The following is a 19,828-nucleotide window of genomic DNA, read 5'->3' as shown; positions in this document are numbered from 1 at the left end:
CCCTATTTGAGTGATTTTATCCGAACCAGACCCCCACTATTGTGGCTTTCAAAATGGCGCAATGAGGAAGCATCATTAACAAGAGCTATAATCATCGATTGCTTGGCATGTGACAAGGGTTTGTCAATAAATAAAAAATTGGGGGAGAGGATGTAGCCTTACTGCTAGAACGGTCAACGTCAAAGCTCGGAAAATGGGTTCCAGTCTCAGCAATGACGCTCAACATCCTGTGATTCTGGGCAAATCACTTGATCTCCCCGTGCCTAACAAACATGAATGCGTCCTTATGTAATGAAACTGGTGCTATGTAAAGCGCTCTGATACCCGATATCTTCGGGTCTAGTTCGCGCTATATAAAACTCGGTTGGCGTTCATGAAAATGGCACTTGAGGGGGTGAGTTTTTCTCACGCGTTTTATGACACAGCTACATGCACTGCCATTGATAAAAAAAAACTGGTGTCTGCATTATTGTTAGCCCAATTAGAGGGTTAGGGACGAGTCCCAGAAAATAACTATTGTAACTTATTTGGTGTTAAATGCGGGGTACAACTCTGATAGATATCTGTGGAAACCAAAAAAAGAATTGGGAGCACTCTCTCCTGTTCAGGTTCAGAGCGGATACAGTAAAGTACCCACTTTGTTTCCCTATTGTCTATCAGTCGGATTTAGCAACTAGAACTTGCACGTGTAACAATGGTGCTAACAAATCAAGGGTTCATTTCCTTTTTTTCTGTAAGTATTATGAATTGCACCCAAAAGGTTTTTTGGCCCCTTTTTGAGATCAAGGAACATTAGACAATGTATTCCAGCTTACTATTTCCTCCAGCGACTTTCTGATGAGGAAACTTGAACTGTTGTAAGTCCATTCTGTATGTTCACGGGCCACCATGCACTTTATCTAAACTGTACCTAGAGTGTTTTCGACTAATTTGTGTGTGTTCTAATTTTAATGACTATCAACTGTGGATGTATTTTATTATTATGTATTTATGTTATCCTTGTATGCTCACTTTTATGCTTGTATTGTCTGCCGAATTTACATGGCAACTTGTATGTGTCAATCTGTCCCCACTGTGAATGTTGTAAAATCCTGCCTGTGAAGTCTTTACCCTTAAATTGACGGCTTCCCTCTCATTCTGTATAAATCAAGTGTTGAGAATCTGATTTTTGTTTTTTTAATTTCGCAGGTAATAGTTGTAGTAGGCTTTATTAACTCGTTTTAAAATAACCATAAACGCACATACAAAGAAGTACATACGCCTAATATTAAAAGGACAATAAACGTTCCAGTAGGTCATAATAAAACAGTAATTAATACAAACCTTATGCACGCACAGATCAAGCAATGACAATTGTTTGTCTTCAGAAATGTGTTAAGTCCTTGTGCCACCTGGCCAGCTTATTCAACATAAGAAAATTATGTTGTAATGATATAGTGCATATAGAAACAAGTACCAGCATGCAACATATATTGTAATAGTTTTAACTAAATGCAAACTAATTTCTTATTTTAGGTTAATGCTTCCTGTAAGCAAGTGACTCAGGAAACCTACTCAAAACCATCTCCCAAGCCCGATTCTAAATTTAAAGCTACACTAAACTACAAAAATACCCAAGAATCATGTTTCAGGATAAACAGGTAGGTGAATGAATCAAATATATTTTCCTTACGATTTCGTAGTGCTGTGGGACATTGCATTAAAATAAGGACATTATAAATAAGATAACATAACATGCATTCGTAAATCACACGGTCAACCCTGCAGAAGTCTTTTGGCGCTATTGACAGATAACTGATGTTTTCTTTCGCTCACTCATTGCCACTCACATTTTGCCTCGAAAAGACGAAAGGTTATGTGAATCTACTGGAATTTGGACCTGTGACCAAAGGATCAAAGACAGATCCCTGCAGATGTTGCACTGCATCCCCAAATTTGGTGCAGTGCTGTGTATTAAATTAGCTTTTTCGGGGGTTAGTCTGAGTGCCTGTATTTTGTTAAACTACATTTATTTCTGATGATTTAAACACACATAAACCAATAATTATATTACTCTAAAAAGTCAGGATACATTGCACGCATTCTAGCGTGCAGGTCAGCGCAGGTTCAAAGGGCATCAGAAGCGTGTCCGTGACTTAATGTAGTCTACAATTCTATTGCTTAAGGTAGCTTAAGCTTTAGAAATGCGCAAATTCCTGAACCCCTTGTTTCAGATAAGCATGTATCTCTAAACAAATACAAGCCATTTTTCCGCCCCTCCAAATTGTGTCATACTTGACACCAAACAAGCGATAACTACTTGGCTTATAGTTGTAATTTATGCACGGACATTTTCTGTGTGACAGACTTCAAGAAAGGTGTAGGGATTCTTGGCACAAGGCAAGTTCTCCAGATCAGACATAAACACATTAGACTTAAGCATTGGATTCAGTCTGGAATAAAATTATTTAAAAAAATGACCACAATTGGAATAAGAGTGGCTGAGGAAGTAACGACGCCCCCCCCCCCCCCAGGCGGAAACCTTATATGTTATACTGACAACAGAGCCCGAGCAACATGGCCGATGCCCTGTGGAGCTGTTGTATGTAGCTATACTGAAGATTGGCGTGGGTTTCACCCCTGCGGCCGTCATCTACCCAGCTGGACATTGGACATAGTTTTTCCTTGTCTCTCCAATGTGTTTCGCCCCCCCCCTCGCCTCCTCTCCCTGTGTTCCTGTGGCTGCCTCCCTCTTCCAGCCCTATGTGGAGCCATAGAATCTGTTACCCTATGGTTTTCGTATTGATTTCTATGCATCCCGCCATTGTTGGATAATGCTATCGTTTCCCGTGACCTGGGTCCTCCACCTTGGTGGTTTTCGGGCGAGCCTCATTGCTGCTGCTCCTTTGTTCCCCTTACTGTCCTTCTCCCCTAGCCGACCCCCCGCCCCAGGTCTCCTTTTAACCATTCCCCCTCTACCTTCTATGCCCCATTGGCTTTGCTATGCATTAACTAACTCACATTATTGTTTTAATCACTGTTTTTCTCCTATGCTATACTTGCTCCTGTAACTGACGCAATTTTGTAACTTGTTAATCCTCATGTAAAGCGCTCTGATACCTCTGGGTCTAGCCAGCGCTATATAAAACTCTGCAAATAAATAAATAAATAAACATATGTGTTGGATTTGTAAGGTTAAATGGCATTAGAGTAGGTTCAGAAAGGATATATACTGAGTCTGTGTGCACTAAATGTACCGAAAAAAGTGAAAACATTGATGCACTTTGCACACAGCACATTGATTCATGAATTATATTTGTAATTGGACACATAATAGTCGGCAAGTTAACAAATTATATTTGCAATTGGACATATAATAGTCTGAATGTGCCAACTTACCATGTGCAAGCGTAAACAAGGAACCAATTTTCAGATCTGACGTTAGCCAAGATCTTTTGATTTTACTACCCTGATAAACCTACATTATGGTAATATTATAGATAAACATATACTTTCTTATAGGGACTTTCAGCCATCCCTCTTCAATGATTGGCGTGTTGTTGAGTCATGCACATTTTTCTTCCTCCCTCTACAGTGTACAGCATATGGCTGTGGGTCAGCCCACTTTAGACATTAGCTAACTTCACTGTGAGTAACGCATTCTGCTCTTTCTTAAGGAGCAAATCCTCAAGTAGAGTAGTCCATTCAGCGCAAAGGACTGCCATGGCAATGTGTGCTGTTTGAGATAAAAATATATATATATATATTTTTGTTTTTAGACAGTAGTGAAGTCCTAATAACCTCCCCCAGCAAAATGTTTTTACAAAAGCTGTGATAAAGCAAGCACTGGCTAAACAAAAGGCTGTCAGTAAACCCCATACCTGTTAGACGTTGCCAATGGTTGTTCAGTAAGGAATGCTACTGTCTGCATTATCCATGGCCTTTCTTCCCCTTCACCGTGAAGATCAGCCAAATGACAGCCAAGAGGGAAAGGTGAAGGTGCAATACACACATTGGACAAACGTGCTCTATTTGTTTTGTGCACCCCTGTGCACTGACATTGCTGTGTCATTTCAATTCTTATGTAGGAGTAGAGCGAATTCAGTAATATTCTCATGATACTTGCTTTACAGATTAATTATGTAAAATAGTTCCTTTACCAATGTGGGTGGATATCGGGGGCCCCCTTCCAGCCTCAACCAAGGATGTGTGAATGTGACTCTGCTTATAACTTTGAAATGTTTTGAGGCTTTCATTTGTTTATAAATGAGGATATAATACTGCCATCTGTTACCTTGAGCAATCTTGCCAATCATGTTCCTCAGTGGCCTCAAACAGCAGTGCATGATTATAAGCTAGCATCTGGGTTGAAACAATTAAAATATGTGAAAGAACAGTTCATGAAGTTGTGAAATTATGTTGATAATTCATTATAGAAGTACCAAAAGTCACAAATCTATGCACATACATGGATTATTGGTTTTCACACCTCAAATCAAACAATTACAATGCCACAGATCATCATCTATCCCTCCTTGAATGTCACTGGGTAAGGCGACAAAGCATGGCTGTGTAGTCAGATATGTGATACACAAATATAGCGAGAGAGATCTCTTGCTCTTTAAAGGGCCGAGAGGAACTCAAGAGGGGAGTGCACCCTCCCGTGTTGTAACACTATTTCACAAAAAGTACTTCCCTGATTACTTACCCATTTGAACGAGTTTAAATGTTAAGGACAGTAGAAAACCCCTATGCAAAGCTGTGGATAACTCGCCACTAGGAAGTGGGAAAGGAGGCAAGTCCTTTTGTTTTATATTCCCTCACACACCCTAGTGGTGTCATGCTTCATCATCGGGACACCCTGACGCCTAGAAGTCAAGGTGGGCTCAACCGTATTTCTGGGAGCTCTTAGAAAGATATTTTGGCCAGGGGGGATAAAGATTAAAAGTCCGCTGCCAAATCCCAGTTTCCCTTTATTCTTGGATTTGACAGGGATATTAAAAAGGAAGAAAATGGGTCATGTGGGATATTATGGTCCTAAGACCCTATTGCCAACATGTTTCAGTCCACTTATGTCCCTTGTAGGGTGCTGGAATTTCTTCAGGGCGATAACTGTAACCCCCTGGATTTACTGTATTACAGGAATTTCCCTATAGTATTCATGATAAGGACAGGTAGCTGCTCCTTAATTGTAAAGCATTTAGACTTTTAGTTATATTTGATCACTCCATCTGTAGAAAGACAAAGAAAGAACAAAACTACCATTGTATGTGTGTTCATATGGCACATATAGTTGCACATTGTTCTGCTACCACTGTGTCCTAACCCGTTCCAAGCTCCCATCGGCCAACGACCGACGGGAGCACTCCCTCCGTGGTGCTGCGTATGACCGTTGGCCGTCTCAGCCCCACCCACCCTTTAGAACACCCGCACCGCGGCAGAATTGCCACCGTGGTTAAGGCGTTAATGGCCCGAAGGTGACAAACAAAACATTCAATAGATCTTTTAGAGTGTGTGTGATGTACTTGTGTTTGTCTTAAACACACTCAGATCTGTGTTCCACCCATGTAGTGGTGGCAATTTGTCGCATACTGTCATTACTCACAAACTAGTGTGTGTTGAACATTAATGAAACATTTGTGTCATTCGCTCATATTCACACCTGTTCATAAAAAAACGCTGTGAAACTCATCCAACCAGTATTAAAAACTAGCATTCCTTACCCCGTTTTGGGAGAGGTTATACTCCTCGTGGGATCTCACATTACAAAGGGGTAGCCCAGTAGTCACACACTGTTTTTGCCATGATAGTGCAAAAAGCCAGCACAAAATCGTAGTTTGAGCAAAAGGTGAGGGACAAAAGAAAAGAAAGGAAAAGGAACAAGGTGAGTATTAGCGGCGAGACTCCTCCATTTCGGAGCGGAGTTTGCTCGTACCTGCAGTCAGCATCTTTTTCAAAGTTACTCACGCCATCAAGGGTCCTGTCCCGTGGTGTATCCTATTTGGTATGGGTCCCAACGGCTTAGAGCAAAAGGTGACCTGCACCAGCCGTTTAAAAAAGAATCCATCTTCGTTGGAAACTCATGACCCCGCCTACTTCCGGGGTCGCTTTGGTGTGTCATCACTCAAACACAGGGGTTGATGGGAATTGTAGTTATTGTAGCGCGCTTGTCGGAATAACCGGACACTGTCAGGATCCATAACACCATGTGTTTGGTGTTATCCTGGGGTCAAGGTAATTGTAGTTGTTGTCATGGAAGTGTTGGGAAACGTAGTTACCATACTTAATGTATTCCCATTTTGGTAATACCTTTTGGGAATTGTAGTTGTTATTATGGATGTGATGGGAAATGTAGTTCCCGTGTTTAATGTATTTCCATTTTGGTAGGCGTCCCTCTGGTTAACTGCATACGCTCTCTCTGTTATTCAGTGTAAACGCCCCTTATATTTTTTGGTATCAGTATAAAATAAACATGTGCCTCTTATTTTATAACGGGGCCAGGTTATTATGGCACGGGGATGTCGGGTTATGAACCAGTCTATGCTTGTTGCTGGCAGTATCACAGTGTAAAACTGTGTGTGTGGTTGTGGTGCTAAGACCTTTACTTGGTAAACCAGGCTTTTCTTTCTCAATAGTGATGAGGTGCTTACTAGGACCGAGTCTGGGATAGTAGACACTAGTCTTAATTACTTAACCCATTGTTGTAGATATCATCTCAAATAACCCTGAGCACTGTACCACGATATGGTGTTTTAATGTTGATATACAGCCAGGGAGGGTTTTTTCACATACGTACGGTCATGTATGCTGATTCACATATTTCTGTTGAGTTGATTCCATGGTATAGAATCATTCAATCCAGAGATATGGGTTTTTAATCTATAAACCCATCGTTGTTCTCATTCTAGGAGTATTCTGGTGATGTCACCATCACCCTTGACTTTTTCAATTACTGTCCACCACAGGTCCATGTCAGTGTGTTTCTTCTTAACATAGTGAGCTGTCAGCCTGGTTGCTGAGATTGCCCTTCTGATGGTGCTTCTATGTTCACTTATACGCACCTTCATTTTTCTCCCTGTCATGCCCACGTACATAAATTAATGAAAAAGGGGGGTAACCCGAAGGATACGGACCTGGGTATAGTGCAATAAGAATAAACAATGGTCCAGAACCTATTACTTAATACACTGATTCAATCAGTACATATTGAAACAATTAAGTGTTCATGGGCGTTCCTCACAAATACGCTCCTAACCATAAATGAGCTGAGTTACTCAGAACAAAAGGCAATATCACTACAACACCAAAATATCAAAAACAAGGGAGAAAACAATGTTTAATTCATTGTCTCTTATCACAAAATTGATATTCCACAAAGTTTTCAATATTATTAGAATAAAAAGGTTGCCCAAGAGAGCGTGCACAAAAGGTAGTGATCAAAGAAGTGTGCAGTGAATCAAGAAAGAAAGGAAATTCACAGAAAATAAACCAAATATTCACAATTGATGTACTGTAATTACGGTCTTACAATTTTCCGTAACCAAACAACCTGGCCCACACAAAAGTAATACCTAGATCAACTAAATACAGACAGTCATGTCAAAATGCGTGCACTTATTCATAAATGGCAGAAATGGGTCCAAGGTAGAGTTAGTATCGTCGACGTTTCGACTCGACTTAAGGTCATCCGGTGAGTTAAACCTGGACCATGCGAGTCTTCATCAGGACAAACGATAAAGGGGCAACCAAGGGTAGAGGATGACCCCAAGGATGTTAGGCTATAAAACGTATGCCTCCTGGTCAGCCAAAAGTTAGTCCTTTTTGATTTAATCATACATCAAGAAATGCTGACAAGGATTCCAACCAGCCGTTTTCAAATTACTTCAATCCCTTTCTGACCTCACTCAGTGGGGAAACTCTTTAGCCGGTAGGATCATTTAGCACCGCTCCTGTCCCGCCGTGATCAGGTAGCGTTCTGTCCTAGTAGCAGAGTTTAAAACGAAAACTTGGACTTTGGGTCCAGAGAGTATCGGCTGTTTTCCGCCGATACTCTCTGGACCCAAAGTCCAAGTTTTCGTTTGAAACTCTGCTACTAGGACAGAACGCTACCTGATCACGGCGGGACAGGAGCAGTGCTAAATGATCCTACCGGCTAAAGAGTTTCCCCACTGAGTGAGGTCTGAAAAGGATTGAAGTAATTTGAAAACGGCTGGTTGGAATCCTTGTCAGCATTTCTTGATGTATGATTAAATCAAAAAGGACTAACTTTTGGCTGACCAGGAGGCATACGTTTTATAGCCTTACACCCTTGGGGTCATCCTCTACCCTTGGTTGCCCCTTTATCGTTTGTCCTGATGAAGACTCGCATTGTCCAGGTTTAACTCACCGGATGAACTTAAGTCGAGTCGAAACGTCGACGATACTAACTCTACCTTGGACCCATTTCTGCCATTTATGAATAAGTGCACGCATTTTGACATGACTGTCTGTATTTAGTTGATCTAGGTATTACTTTTGTGTGGGCCAGGTTGTTTGGTTACGGGAAATTGTAAGACCGAAATTACAGTACATCAATTGTGAATATTTGGTTTATTTTCTGTGAATTTCCTTTCTTTCTTGATTCACTGCACACTTCTTTGATCACTACCTTTTGTGCACACTCTCCTGGGCAACCTTTTTATTCTAATAATATTGAAAACTTTGTGGAATATCAATTTTGTGATAAGAGACAATGAATTAAACATTGTTTTCTCCCTTGTTATTGATATTTTGGTGTTGTAGTGATATTGCCTTTTGTTCTGAGTAACTCAGCTCATTTATGGTTAGGAGCGTATTTGTGAGGAACGCCCATGAACACTTAAATGTTTCAATATGTACTGATTGAATCAGTGTATTAAGTAATAGGTTCTGGACCATTGTTTATTTTTATTGCACGTACATAAATTGGCATGGGCATTTGATCAAATAAATTACTTTGTCACTATTGCAATTGGTGTGTGACCGTTGCTCCCATGCGTTTTGCATACCGAGATCTATTTCTTTTGCATGTTCTGTAAAGGGACATACCACACACAAACCGCATGGGTAATGGCCAGTAACTGGTGGCTGATTCCAGAGTGTTAGTTGGTGGGTTGTTTTTGATCTTTGGAAATTGCTATTCTCATATTACCATGACTAGAGAATCTGGATTTCATTAAAGACACGGAGACTGCCATTATGCATTATTCCTTTAATGCAGTCCAAGCAGCCGCTTACATCGCAATATTAAAAGGTTCCAGAATAGAACAATAGCAACACATAAAAGGCATGAGCCATCAACAATCTGCCTCTTTTCAATGTGTCTCCAAGCAGATAAGTTCATTTTCCTTCATTACCATTTTTCATTTTTATCTCTATTTTGAAGTTCCCTTGTGTGTGGCTTAACCCCACCCGCCCTTCCTTCTGCCTCTATACCGATCTTCAATTTACAGAGATCTCCCTACACCCCCTTCCCTAGGTCCATCCCTGTGTGACTGACCATATTAACTTGCCTTTTCTTTCAGCTTATGTACTATTTCTAATGTTTGAATTTATTTAAAGATTTGTAGATGTTTAATCAAACCTTAATATTTTGTTTGTTGTGTAAACTATTATTCTTCAATTTCATCCTTGTACTACTTCCACATGCCATAATGAGCTTACCTACTGTCTTCATTTAACTCCTGTTTTTCACCTTTCTCCACCGATGCCGGCCGCGCACTCCAACGCGGGTCTGCATCGCTACCTTTTATTATTTCTGATTTCATGCCCATGCACCCCCGATGCTCACCGTGCTCTCTAACGCTGCTCTGCATCTCTCGTTGGATTAGAGGAATGCACGTTAGCAATGGTGATTCTTCGTACACCTGTTGCTAAGTGCCCTTCCTCATAACGCTGTCTCCCGGCCTCCAGTTGAACGTTCACGATCGCGCTCGAGGCCGGATTTTATCTTAGCAACAGCAGCTGATCGCAAGAGTGTCAGTTACTCAGCGCTAACGCGATCAGCTGCTGCTCTTCGTATCACAGCAAGTAGTTATTGTTTTACAACCTTATTCATAAAAATAAAAAAGGGGTTTAGCAGGAAATCCTCATTTAACTGGCCTTTTCAACATTCTATAACAAAATTAATTATAATAGGAGAGGAATTATTCTGTTGACATTCCTTCATCTATAAACATTGTCACTATCATTAAGGGAAATCCTCCCAAATTATCTTTTCATTAAAGGGCTATACCACTTTTTACAAGTTAACATTTCCTATATACCATGTCTGACTCTGACTCAGACTAGGCTTCTGCCCCTACTCCTGACGTAGACAATGAAGCCCTGCAAAAAATCCTTCATAAGGAATTGAGGTTCTGCATGTTTGAATCCTTAAGTGAGATCATGTCCTCTAAAAGGTCACTCCGTGATGAGGACGAAATCTCAGAAATTCCAAACCCCTGCTCTGACAACATTACTGAATTAAGGGGTAAATGACTTAAGAAAAGTAAAAATATTGATAAGAGCAATGTAGCCAGTCCAAGCACCTCATCAATTCAGGGAGGTCTTAGCACCTCAACTTCTAATGGAGGTCTCCTCGCACCTCAAACTCCGATGGTGTCCCTAGCAGCACAACTTATCTGGTTGTCCTTAGCGGCATGAAACATCTGGGAGTCCCTAACGGCACAAAATATCATAATGCCCTTTACAATATGGGAGATGACGAATCTAATGATATAGAATCCTCAGACACAGCTGATGAGTATGTCCTTGATCTTGATGAAGATGATCAAGAATTTTACAATCCAGAAGAAGAACTCCCATCATCCTCTAAGGATATTATCCTTGATCCCTTAGGTGAAGAAATGTTTTCCCCATTACATCTGAAACACCTAAGAAGCTCCGAGTAGTTCCCTCAGGGCCACGTTGCAAAATTCATTAAAAAATTCCTAAGAAACCTCTTTGAAAGGGACACTCGTAACATCCTTAGAGCTGAATGCTCAAGACCTTCTATCGAGGATAAAACCTGCTATACCCCACATTTGGACCCTGAACTCATTAAATTCCTATTCAAACTCGGACATGATGCAAGAAAAGGATGAAAAAATCCCTGAAAGGGTGCCAAGACCGTCTTCACGACGTACTGGGACCATTTGCCAGAATCCTGGATTCTGCAGAAGACAGCCACATCAATGGTACGCCTCTCAACACCAATTTCATCAGGAGATGGACCCAGAGAGCATTAATTCTACTGGGTAATGCCAACGCTAGCATTAATGCAGAAAGATGAAGAGTCATTTTGACTAAAATAAATCCAAAACTAACTGACATGGCGGATAAAGAAACCTTACAAAACCCAAAAGGTTTACTCTTTAGAAAATATCATTAAATCCTTGGGTAAATAAGTCTCCACTTTCACCGCACTGGACAAGGCACAGCAAAATATGCACAGAGTTTTCAATCCTAACCTTTTTGGGTGTGCCGAAAGACGGGCCTCTCTTCCGGCCGCTTCAATCAAAGGCCATTTCCAAGATCCTGTGGTTTCGGAAGAGGGCATCAGCAGTACAACGTGCCTCAATTCTACCCCAGAGAGGTAGAGGCCAACGCATCAGAGGATTTAGATCCCATGGAACCTCCATCTCAAACAACCCAGCAAGTGAGTACTCTCTCCCTTCTCTTTCTTACCCCCAAAAAGTGTGTGGCAGACTCAAATACTTCCTTCACAATGGGAGATTGATCACTCAAGATTCTTGGGTCTTATACACTGTCAATGGGTTTATGATAGATTTTACTCACATACCTTCACAAACTTCTTTCCCGAGAGACATGCCTCTCTCTCTTCAGAGTAACAAAAAAAAAATACAGGAGGAGATCTCCTCTATGCTTCAGAAAGGAGCCATAATAGAGGTCCCATTAGAAACTTTAAGATTTATAAGCCCACTCTTTCTTGTAAAAAAGAAAGACAAAGGTTGGAGACCTGTCATAAACCTAAGAGAACTAAACAAATATTTGTTTTACAGACACTTCAAGATGGAGGGCATCCATCTCTTGAGGGATTTGCTTCTAGAGGGAGACTGGCTAGTCAAACTGGACCTAAAGGATGCTTACTTCACCATTCCGATGGCCGAATCCCACCAACCCTATCTTTAGTTTGTCTGGAAAAATCAACGTAACCAATTTCAGTATCTCCCCTTCTGACTCTCCTCTGCCCCTTGGTGCTTCACCAAGGTCATGAAAGCTGTTGCCTCATCTCTAAGAATAAGGGGCATTCGTTTAATTATTTACTTAGACGACATTTCTATAATGTCTCAAGATCCTTGACAACTAGCCAAAGACCTGAATACTGTGGTGGATCTCCTAGAAAGTTTAGCATTCATCATAAACAAAGAAAAATCAATTCTGACCCCTTCCAAATCTCTGGAGTTCCTAGGTTTCACAGAAGACACATTGAAATGTCTCCTTTTACTAACTTCCAAAAAGATTACCAAAATCAGGAAGGAAATAAGACATGTCCTGAAACAGCAAGACTTATCTCTGAGAGAGCTAGCCAGACTTCTGGGTCTCCTCTCCTCCTTCATCCAAGCCATCTTTCCCGGTCCCCTCAACTATCTGCCCTCCAAAGGGTAAAAGCGAGAGTCCTAAGATGTGGCCTCTGATATGGAGATCGGATCTGTCTGGCTCAAGAAGCCAATTCGTAACTAGCCTGGTGGCTCGAGAACCTAGACGCGTGGAACGGAAAATCAGTCTTTGGTTCGTTTTAGAATCAGATGCGAGCCTTCATGGCTGTGGAGCTTCCCTTCTCAATCAGAACACTGGTGGTATCTGGTCACACGAGGAATTATCTTATCACATAAACTATTTAGAACTAACAGCTGGGCTTTACGCCCTCATGAGCTTCAAACACTCTCTCCAGGGGAGGTCAGTCATTCTAAAGATGGACAACATATCAGTGGTAGCCTATATAAATTGTCTGGCATGTACCAAATTTGCGAATGTCTCGAAACTAGCAAAGAAACTTTGGAAGTTCTGTCTGGAACACAGATCGCTCTCAAAGCGGAATACGTTCCGTGGACATCTCTGCAGACTGAAACTCAACATTCCTGTTAAATCACAGCAATTGGAAACTGAATGTTTCCATGTCAGTACCCTAAACAAGATCTGGGGACCTCTAGAGATAGACTTATTTGCGAGCAGACTAACCTTTCAACTGGAGAACTACTTCAGCTGGATGCCCAACCTGGGTCTTCTGACAGTCCACGCCTTCCTATAATCTTGGAAAAGAGCCAAGGTGTACACATTCCCTCCCTTTGCCATGATTCAGAGTTCTTCAGAAAGTGAGACAGGATCAGTGCTGTCTTGTCCTAATAACTCCCTTTTGGCGATCCCAAGCATGGTTCCCCACCACTCTAGAAACAACTTGCAACCCCCCTTCCTAATTCCTAACCTAGAGAATCTTCTTGCAGACTTAGACGAGGGAGTTCACCCCCTAATTCAGAACGGGAGTTTAACCCTTCTTGCCTGGAGATTGTCAGGAGATCCAATGAAATCTCAGGACTTTCGGCGATGGCTGCAACTCTCCTCAGAGAGTCTTGAGCCCCAGGCACTCACTACAGGCATAACAACATATGGAGAATCTGGGTACGTTGGTGCCTGAAAAGGAACCTGGATTCCTTGGAAGCACCTATTGTTGACATAGTTAACTTCCTTGTTGAACAATTTGATAAAGGCCTCAGCTATAGAACTATCAATTGCTATAGATCGGCTATTTCTGCTGGTCATGTCCCTGTCCCTGTCAATGTTAAAACGGTAGGTAAAAATGTCATTGTTTGTAGAGTGAGGAAAAGCCTTAGTTTAAGCAAACCTCCAAATACCTAAACATGAAAGTCTCTGGGATGTCAAACTAATCTTTGATCTTTTGAATAACTGGCCTGTTAATACTCTCCTAAATAGAGAAAACCTTTCCATTAAGCAGGCTACTCTACTATGCCTAATCTCATGCAGAAGGGTCTCTGATGTCAAAGCCTTGGATATTATGAATAGATCTTATAACATGTTCTGAGTCAAATTTTAGATTTATTGAAGAACAAAGACTATGTCTGATTCAATCTTTTACCCACGTTTTGATTTATGTTCAAAACTTTGCATTGTGGACTGCATGAGAGAGTATGATTGCGGAATATTTGCTCTTCGCCCTCAGGATGTTAACCAATTACTTATATCCTTTGTTAAACCCCACAGAGGCATAACTTCAACCTCTATTGCTAGATGGGTTAAGAGTTTAGCAGGTATTGACTTAAAGACATTTCAAGCTCACTCCTTTAGAGGTTCTTTGGCCAGTAAATCTCTCTGGTCTGGAGGTAAGTTGGACAACATTCTCAAAGCTGCTGACTGGTCAAATGCTAGCACCTTTGCACGTCAATATTGCAAGCCTATAGAACATATGTCTGATGTTGTTTTACAAAGCTACCAACATGCATAATGTAGCCTCCGTTCTTGTAATGAAATTGCGATTCTCATATTACCATGACTAAAGAATCTGGATTTCATTAAAGACACAGAGGCTGACATTGTCCCTCCCATCCCATCCCTTGGTGGTCTTACAATGATTTAATGCTGTTTTTGTTACAGTTTACTAACATACTTTTTATTAACAGTACTTGTTTCATCTCTTGTTCTATTAGCTTGATGAGCTTTACACTATTTTTTACATTCAAGAGATATTTACTTCTTTCTCTTTTCAGGTAACGCTCCTTAACTGCGTGTCGTCTGGCCTTTGGTTTTACCTTTGTTCTTCCTTCTCCTTCATCCTGCTCATCAGAAGATCATTTTGAAGTTTCAAGTGTATCAAGGAATCTCTGAGGCTCCTATTTCTCCTGAATGAAAGCATTGGTTTTTCGAACTTGAGTTTATTAGTAGTCAGGACTGAACACTTTTTGTTGATAATTTTCTTGATTTCGTTTGATGAAGCATTATATGCTGTCACACATATAAGTGTATCTTTCTCCTCCTTAGAATGTGTTTCTAATAGTGCCTTGGGGAATTCTGAGATCTCTTTTTTGCTCTCTCTATAATTCTTTTGGGATATTCTCTTTGTTCCAATTTTTTAGATACGGTTTCTGCTTCTACTTTATAATCAATGAGGACAGTACAGTTCCTGCGAATTTGCAAGAATTGCGCCACTGGGAAATTCTCTCTGAGAACGCGGGAATGAGCGCTCTCGAAATGTAACAGGCTGTTTTTGTCAGTCGGTTTCGTATAGAGAGAACTAACCACACCTTCGTCTTTGGTGCTGATTTTTACATCTGGGAAGGAAACTTGTTCACTGTTGTAGGTCATGGTAAATTTTAAGTGTGAGTTTAATTGGTTCAACCACTCATGGAAATTTCTAAGAGTGGCTGAATCGCCTTTCCATATCACCAGGATATCATCAATCCACCACTTACTGATATTATTTGAGTAAGGGTTGGGGGCCAAATATGTTGTTCTTCTAATTGGCCAACGTACAGACACGCTATGCTAAAGAAATTTTCCGTGAGGGCTATGCGCATCAACGTGATCACCCAGCTTACCGGGGCGTCCCAGGTCCAATTTTCCTGATTTAGAAGGGTTTCAACAACCCGGATACTTTCCTCTTGCGGGATACTGGTGTATAGTGCTTCAACGTCTAAGCACACCAAGATGTTATGCGCAGGGTCATATGCACTCCTCCACCAATACCAAAGTTGATGGTGCCACCCTGACTTTCATACCAGAGATCACGAATGATGAATTAGTTAAACTCTGTAGGAAAGTTAAATCCGGATCTCCGGCAGATCCTATGAGGCCAGCACAATTTATTGAGTCTCTGACGTTCTTCCAGCAGCCTCTGAGTTTTATACTGAACTTGTCCTTTTCCATGGCCAATGTTCCTACTGCCTGGAAACAGGCATGGGTATCCCCTATTATCAAGAAGCCCACCCTAGATCCATCAAAACCAGAAAACTTTAGGCCTATCTCCCTTCTCCCATGGGTGGCCAAGCTTGCTGAGGCCCACGTAAATAATGTGTTATCTCAATTCATGCACCAGAATAGCATTCTGGACACATCTCAAAATGGGTTCAGGCCGGGTCATAACACCGAGTCTGCCTTACTGGCTACGACTGAACATCTCCGGCCGATTCTCGACGCCGGTCAGAGTGCAGCGGTGATTTTGCTAGACCTCAGCGCTGCCTTTGACATGGTGTCACATGACATCCTGTTATACCGTCTGGAGTCAGCTGGGATTACTGGTCTCGCTCTGGAAGGGTTTCGTTCATTTTTAAAGGACAGATCCTTCCGGGTGCCGGCACCTCCGTATCTCTCTCAGTCCCGCTACATCGGTCAGGGTGTCCCTCAGGGCTCTGCACTCAGCCCGTCTCTCTTTAATCTCTATGTGCAGCCGCTTGCGGCAGTAGCTAAAGAGTGGGACCTTATGCTGGTATCATATGCAGATGATACTCAGCTGATCATCACACTAACTGAAGGGCCATCGACATCGGCCACGAGATTTAGAGACTGGATGGCTGCAGTAGCCCAATGGATGACTGACAATTGCCTGCAGCTTAATGCAGGCCAAACTGAGGTGTTGCTTGTAGGGAAGAATACCACCCTCTGGAATGAGCACTGGTGGCCATCCTCGCTGGGCATCATGCCAGCGTCCAAGGCACTAGTTAAAAACCTGGGAGTTTGGATGGACTCCTCGCTGAGCTTTCAGACCCACACCAAGAGAGTAGCAGCTACTTGTGTGGGTCTGTTGGGAGGCCTTAACCCGATATTGAAGTTTTTTGACTCCAAGGTACGTCAACTTATTGTCCAAGCCACCATCCTATCACGCTTGGACTATGCCAGTGTGCTGTTTTTCGGTGCAAACAAAGCTGAGATAGCGCGCTTGCAGAGAGTTCAGAACTCGGCAGCGAGGACCTTGGTAGGTGTTCCCCATAGATGCTCAGCCAGAGCCACGATCAGAAAGCTGCACTGGCTTCCGATTAATTCCCAAATCCAGTTCAAAGCTCTCTGTCTGGCGTTTAAGATTCTTAAATCCGGGAGCCCTGATCTCCTGTGTCCGCTTCTGACCCTGTATGTGCCCCAGCGTAGTCTGCGCTCACTGGGACAACACCAAGTGATCGTACCTCGGACTAAACTATGTTGCATTGGTGGTCGTTCCTTTCGGGTGCTGGGAGCCAAGCTCTGGAACTCCTTGCCGGTGGGCATCCGTGGAATGGAGAACCTGTCCACCTTCCGGAAAGCTATTAAAAATTTCTTGTTCCCCCCTTCTTAGGGATGCACGTCCTCGCTTGGCTTACTTCTAACTGTACTACACCTCTTGATCTACCAGCGCCGGGATGCCTCTTTGCTGGGGCAGCTGTCGCGCTTACGCAAACTCCTAACATAACATAACATGTAATGTCTGTTAGTAAATTGAGCATATGTTTTGTGTCCTGTACTTATGACATAATCCGAGTGACTAGAGGGCAGAGGAACCAATCAGTATATTTGGAAAGGGGTTCTAACAGAAACCCTATCCCTGACACGATAGGTCTGCCTGGGGGTGGTGTTTTACCTTTATGTATTTTGGGTGTGGTGTAGAACACTGGAACTCTCGGGTCATCAGGGTTCAGGAACTCATGTTCCTTTTTAGTGATCCATTCTCGGTCCAGTGCTTCCATGGTCAGTGTATTTATAGCTTTTTTAACCCGTGCTGTGGGATCTCTATTGATTTGTTTGTAGTATCTAGTATCAGCCAAAAGGCTCATACAGGCCGTTCTGTATGCCTTGGAGCTCTGTATTACTGTAGCTCTCCCTTTTTCCGCTGGCTTGATAATGATATCGGTTCTTGTACTCAAAGATTTTAAGGCCTGTCTCTCTTTTTTACTGAGATTATCTTATGTGCCTCTTCTGATGGGCAATTCTTCAACCTCCTTAGATACACCCTCCTCAAAGGCAATAACCTCTGAGGGCATTAAAGTTTGTTGGTGGGAAGAAGTTGGTTTTCAAGCGTAAGGTGGTATGATTATGGTTATCTACTGGTGTCTCCTTGTCCATGAAGAATGCTTTTATCTGTATTTTTCGGAAGAACTTACTCAATTCACAGCATATCTGTAACTTGTCCAAATATGTAGTCGCTACGAATCCAATGACGGCAATTACTTCAGTGTCAGGCTCACCACTAGTCCCGGGTTGCACTTGTGCCTGCTTGTGGGCCCTTCGTCATGCTCCGAGTGCTCACTGGTGTGCTGTTGTCCTCCCATTGTACTTGTTTGTTTGTGTTGTTCTTTCTGCCACGTCTTCCTCTCCTTCTGCTGTGTCCTAAAAAACAGTTTTGATTGTAGTTGGGCTGGAAGAATGGTCCAGTCTGGTAATGTGGTGATATGTGAAATGGCGGTGGTCCGTGGAACGGAACTGGGCAAAACGGACTGGGCCATGGGTACATCTGGGGTGGTTGATAACCTTGGTTGTAGTTCTCTCTTCCTGGTTTCCTGGGTCTGCCTCTCCAGATCTTGCTTGAACCATCACTAGAACAGCCATCATGTTCAGATTCTGAGTTGCTTTTGTCACCTTGGTATGAAGATCCAGATTCTGAATTGTCTTGGCCTTTGTAGTTGTCTTTTATGTAGGGATACACTTTTTCATGGGCAAACTTTTTTAGTATTTTTTGTAGCTTGTTAACTTTACTTTAGAAAGTCCTTGTGTTCCCCGATCTCTTTGTTCACCTCCTCCAGTTTTTTCTTATAGAGTGTGATCTTTATTACTGTCATCAGTGCCTCCTCACTGGTTTTGATCTTGACCAGGATAGCTTCTGAGAGACGTTTTGAGGTGTTCATAATAAGGATCAGCCAATCGCGCTTACACCGTCACGCAATCAGCGACCATTCTATTTTGAACTGTGGGTCATCCAGAAAAAACCTTGGGGTGTTAGTAACTAGAAGGCCCTTAGGTGCTGCATTTCCCCGTAGGTATTCAGTTAAAATGGCCCCTTGAAGCAGGATCTTCATCTGGGCATGTTTAAGTTCTTTTAGTTTCTTCTCAGTTCTGTGCTTGGCTCAGACTTTGATTTATATTTGTGTCTGGTAATAATGATGGGCCAGCCAGGATGGCTGATGCAATTTCAACTAAGTACCCTAATCAAAGGGTTTCCGATGCAGTGAGTGATCCTGGTGTGCTCATGGTGAAAGGTAAACGGGATATGGAGAGGGTAGGCTATTAAAAATGTACAGTGTGTGGTGAGTGGACAACTACGAAAATTCCACAGATACACGGTCACTATTTTTCAGGTTCAAAATTCTGAACCAATTTTATGATGGGACACCCACAACTGTGCGCTGCTCAAAATGTGAAACACAAATATAAAGAGAGCGATCTCTCGCTCTTTGAAGGGCTTAGAGGAACTCAAGAGGGGAGTGCATCATCCCATGTTTCACAAAAAGTACTCCCCTGATTACTTAACCATTTGAGCCCGTTAAATGTTAAGGACAGATCCTGAACTACCAATGGTGGAAAAAAGAGAGAGAGGCCATAAAAACTTTGAGTACAAGAACCAATATCACTATCAAGCCAGCGGACTAAGGGGGAGCCACAGTAATACAGAGCTCAGCAGCATACAGAACGTCCTGTATGAGCCTTTTGGCCGATACTAGATACTACAAACAAACCAATTGAGATCCCACGGCACGTCTTAAAAAACTATAAATACACTGACCACAGAAGCACTGGACCGAGAATGGATCACTAAAAAGAACATGAGTTCCTGAACCCTGATAACCCGAGAATTCCAGTGTTCTACACAATACCCAAAATACATAAACATAAAACACCACCTCCAGGCAGACCTATT

At 42.2% G+C, this 19,828-nt stretch overlaps 1 protein-coding gene across 1 annotated transcript in view; it reads left to right on the top strand.

Annotated features, from left to right (window-relative positions):
- Positions 1-19,828, top strand: part of IQCM (IQ motif containing M) — a 1,609,700-nt gene that overhangs the window by 933,554 nt on the left and 656,318 nt on the right. Inside the window, exon 10 of the mRNA XM_078676908.1 lies at positions 1,516-1,640. Within this exon, the coding sequence (XP_078533034.1) occupies positions 1,516-1,640 (125 nt within the window). The remainder of the gene's footprint in view (positions 1-1,515; positions 1,641-19,828) is intronic.

This window comes from Lissotriton helveticus, chromosome 2_1 (assembly GCF_964261635.1).
Source record: "Lissotriton helveticus chromosome 2_1, aLisHel1.1, whole genome shotgun sequence".
In the NCBI taxonomy this organism is placed as follows: domain Eukaryota; kingdom Metazoa; phylum Chordata; class Amphibia; order Caudata; family Salamandridae; genus Lissotriton; species Lissotriton helveticus.
Note: the sequence above shows the minus strand (reverse complement) of the source record. Positions and strands in the feature narration are given on the sequence as shown.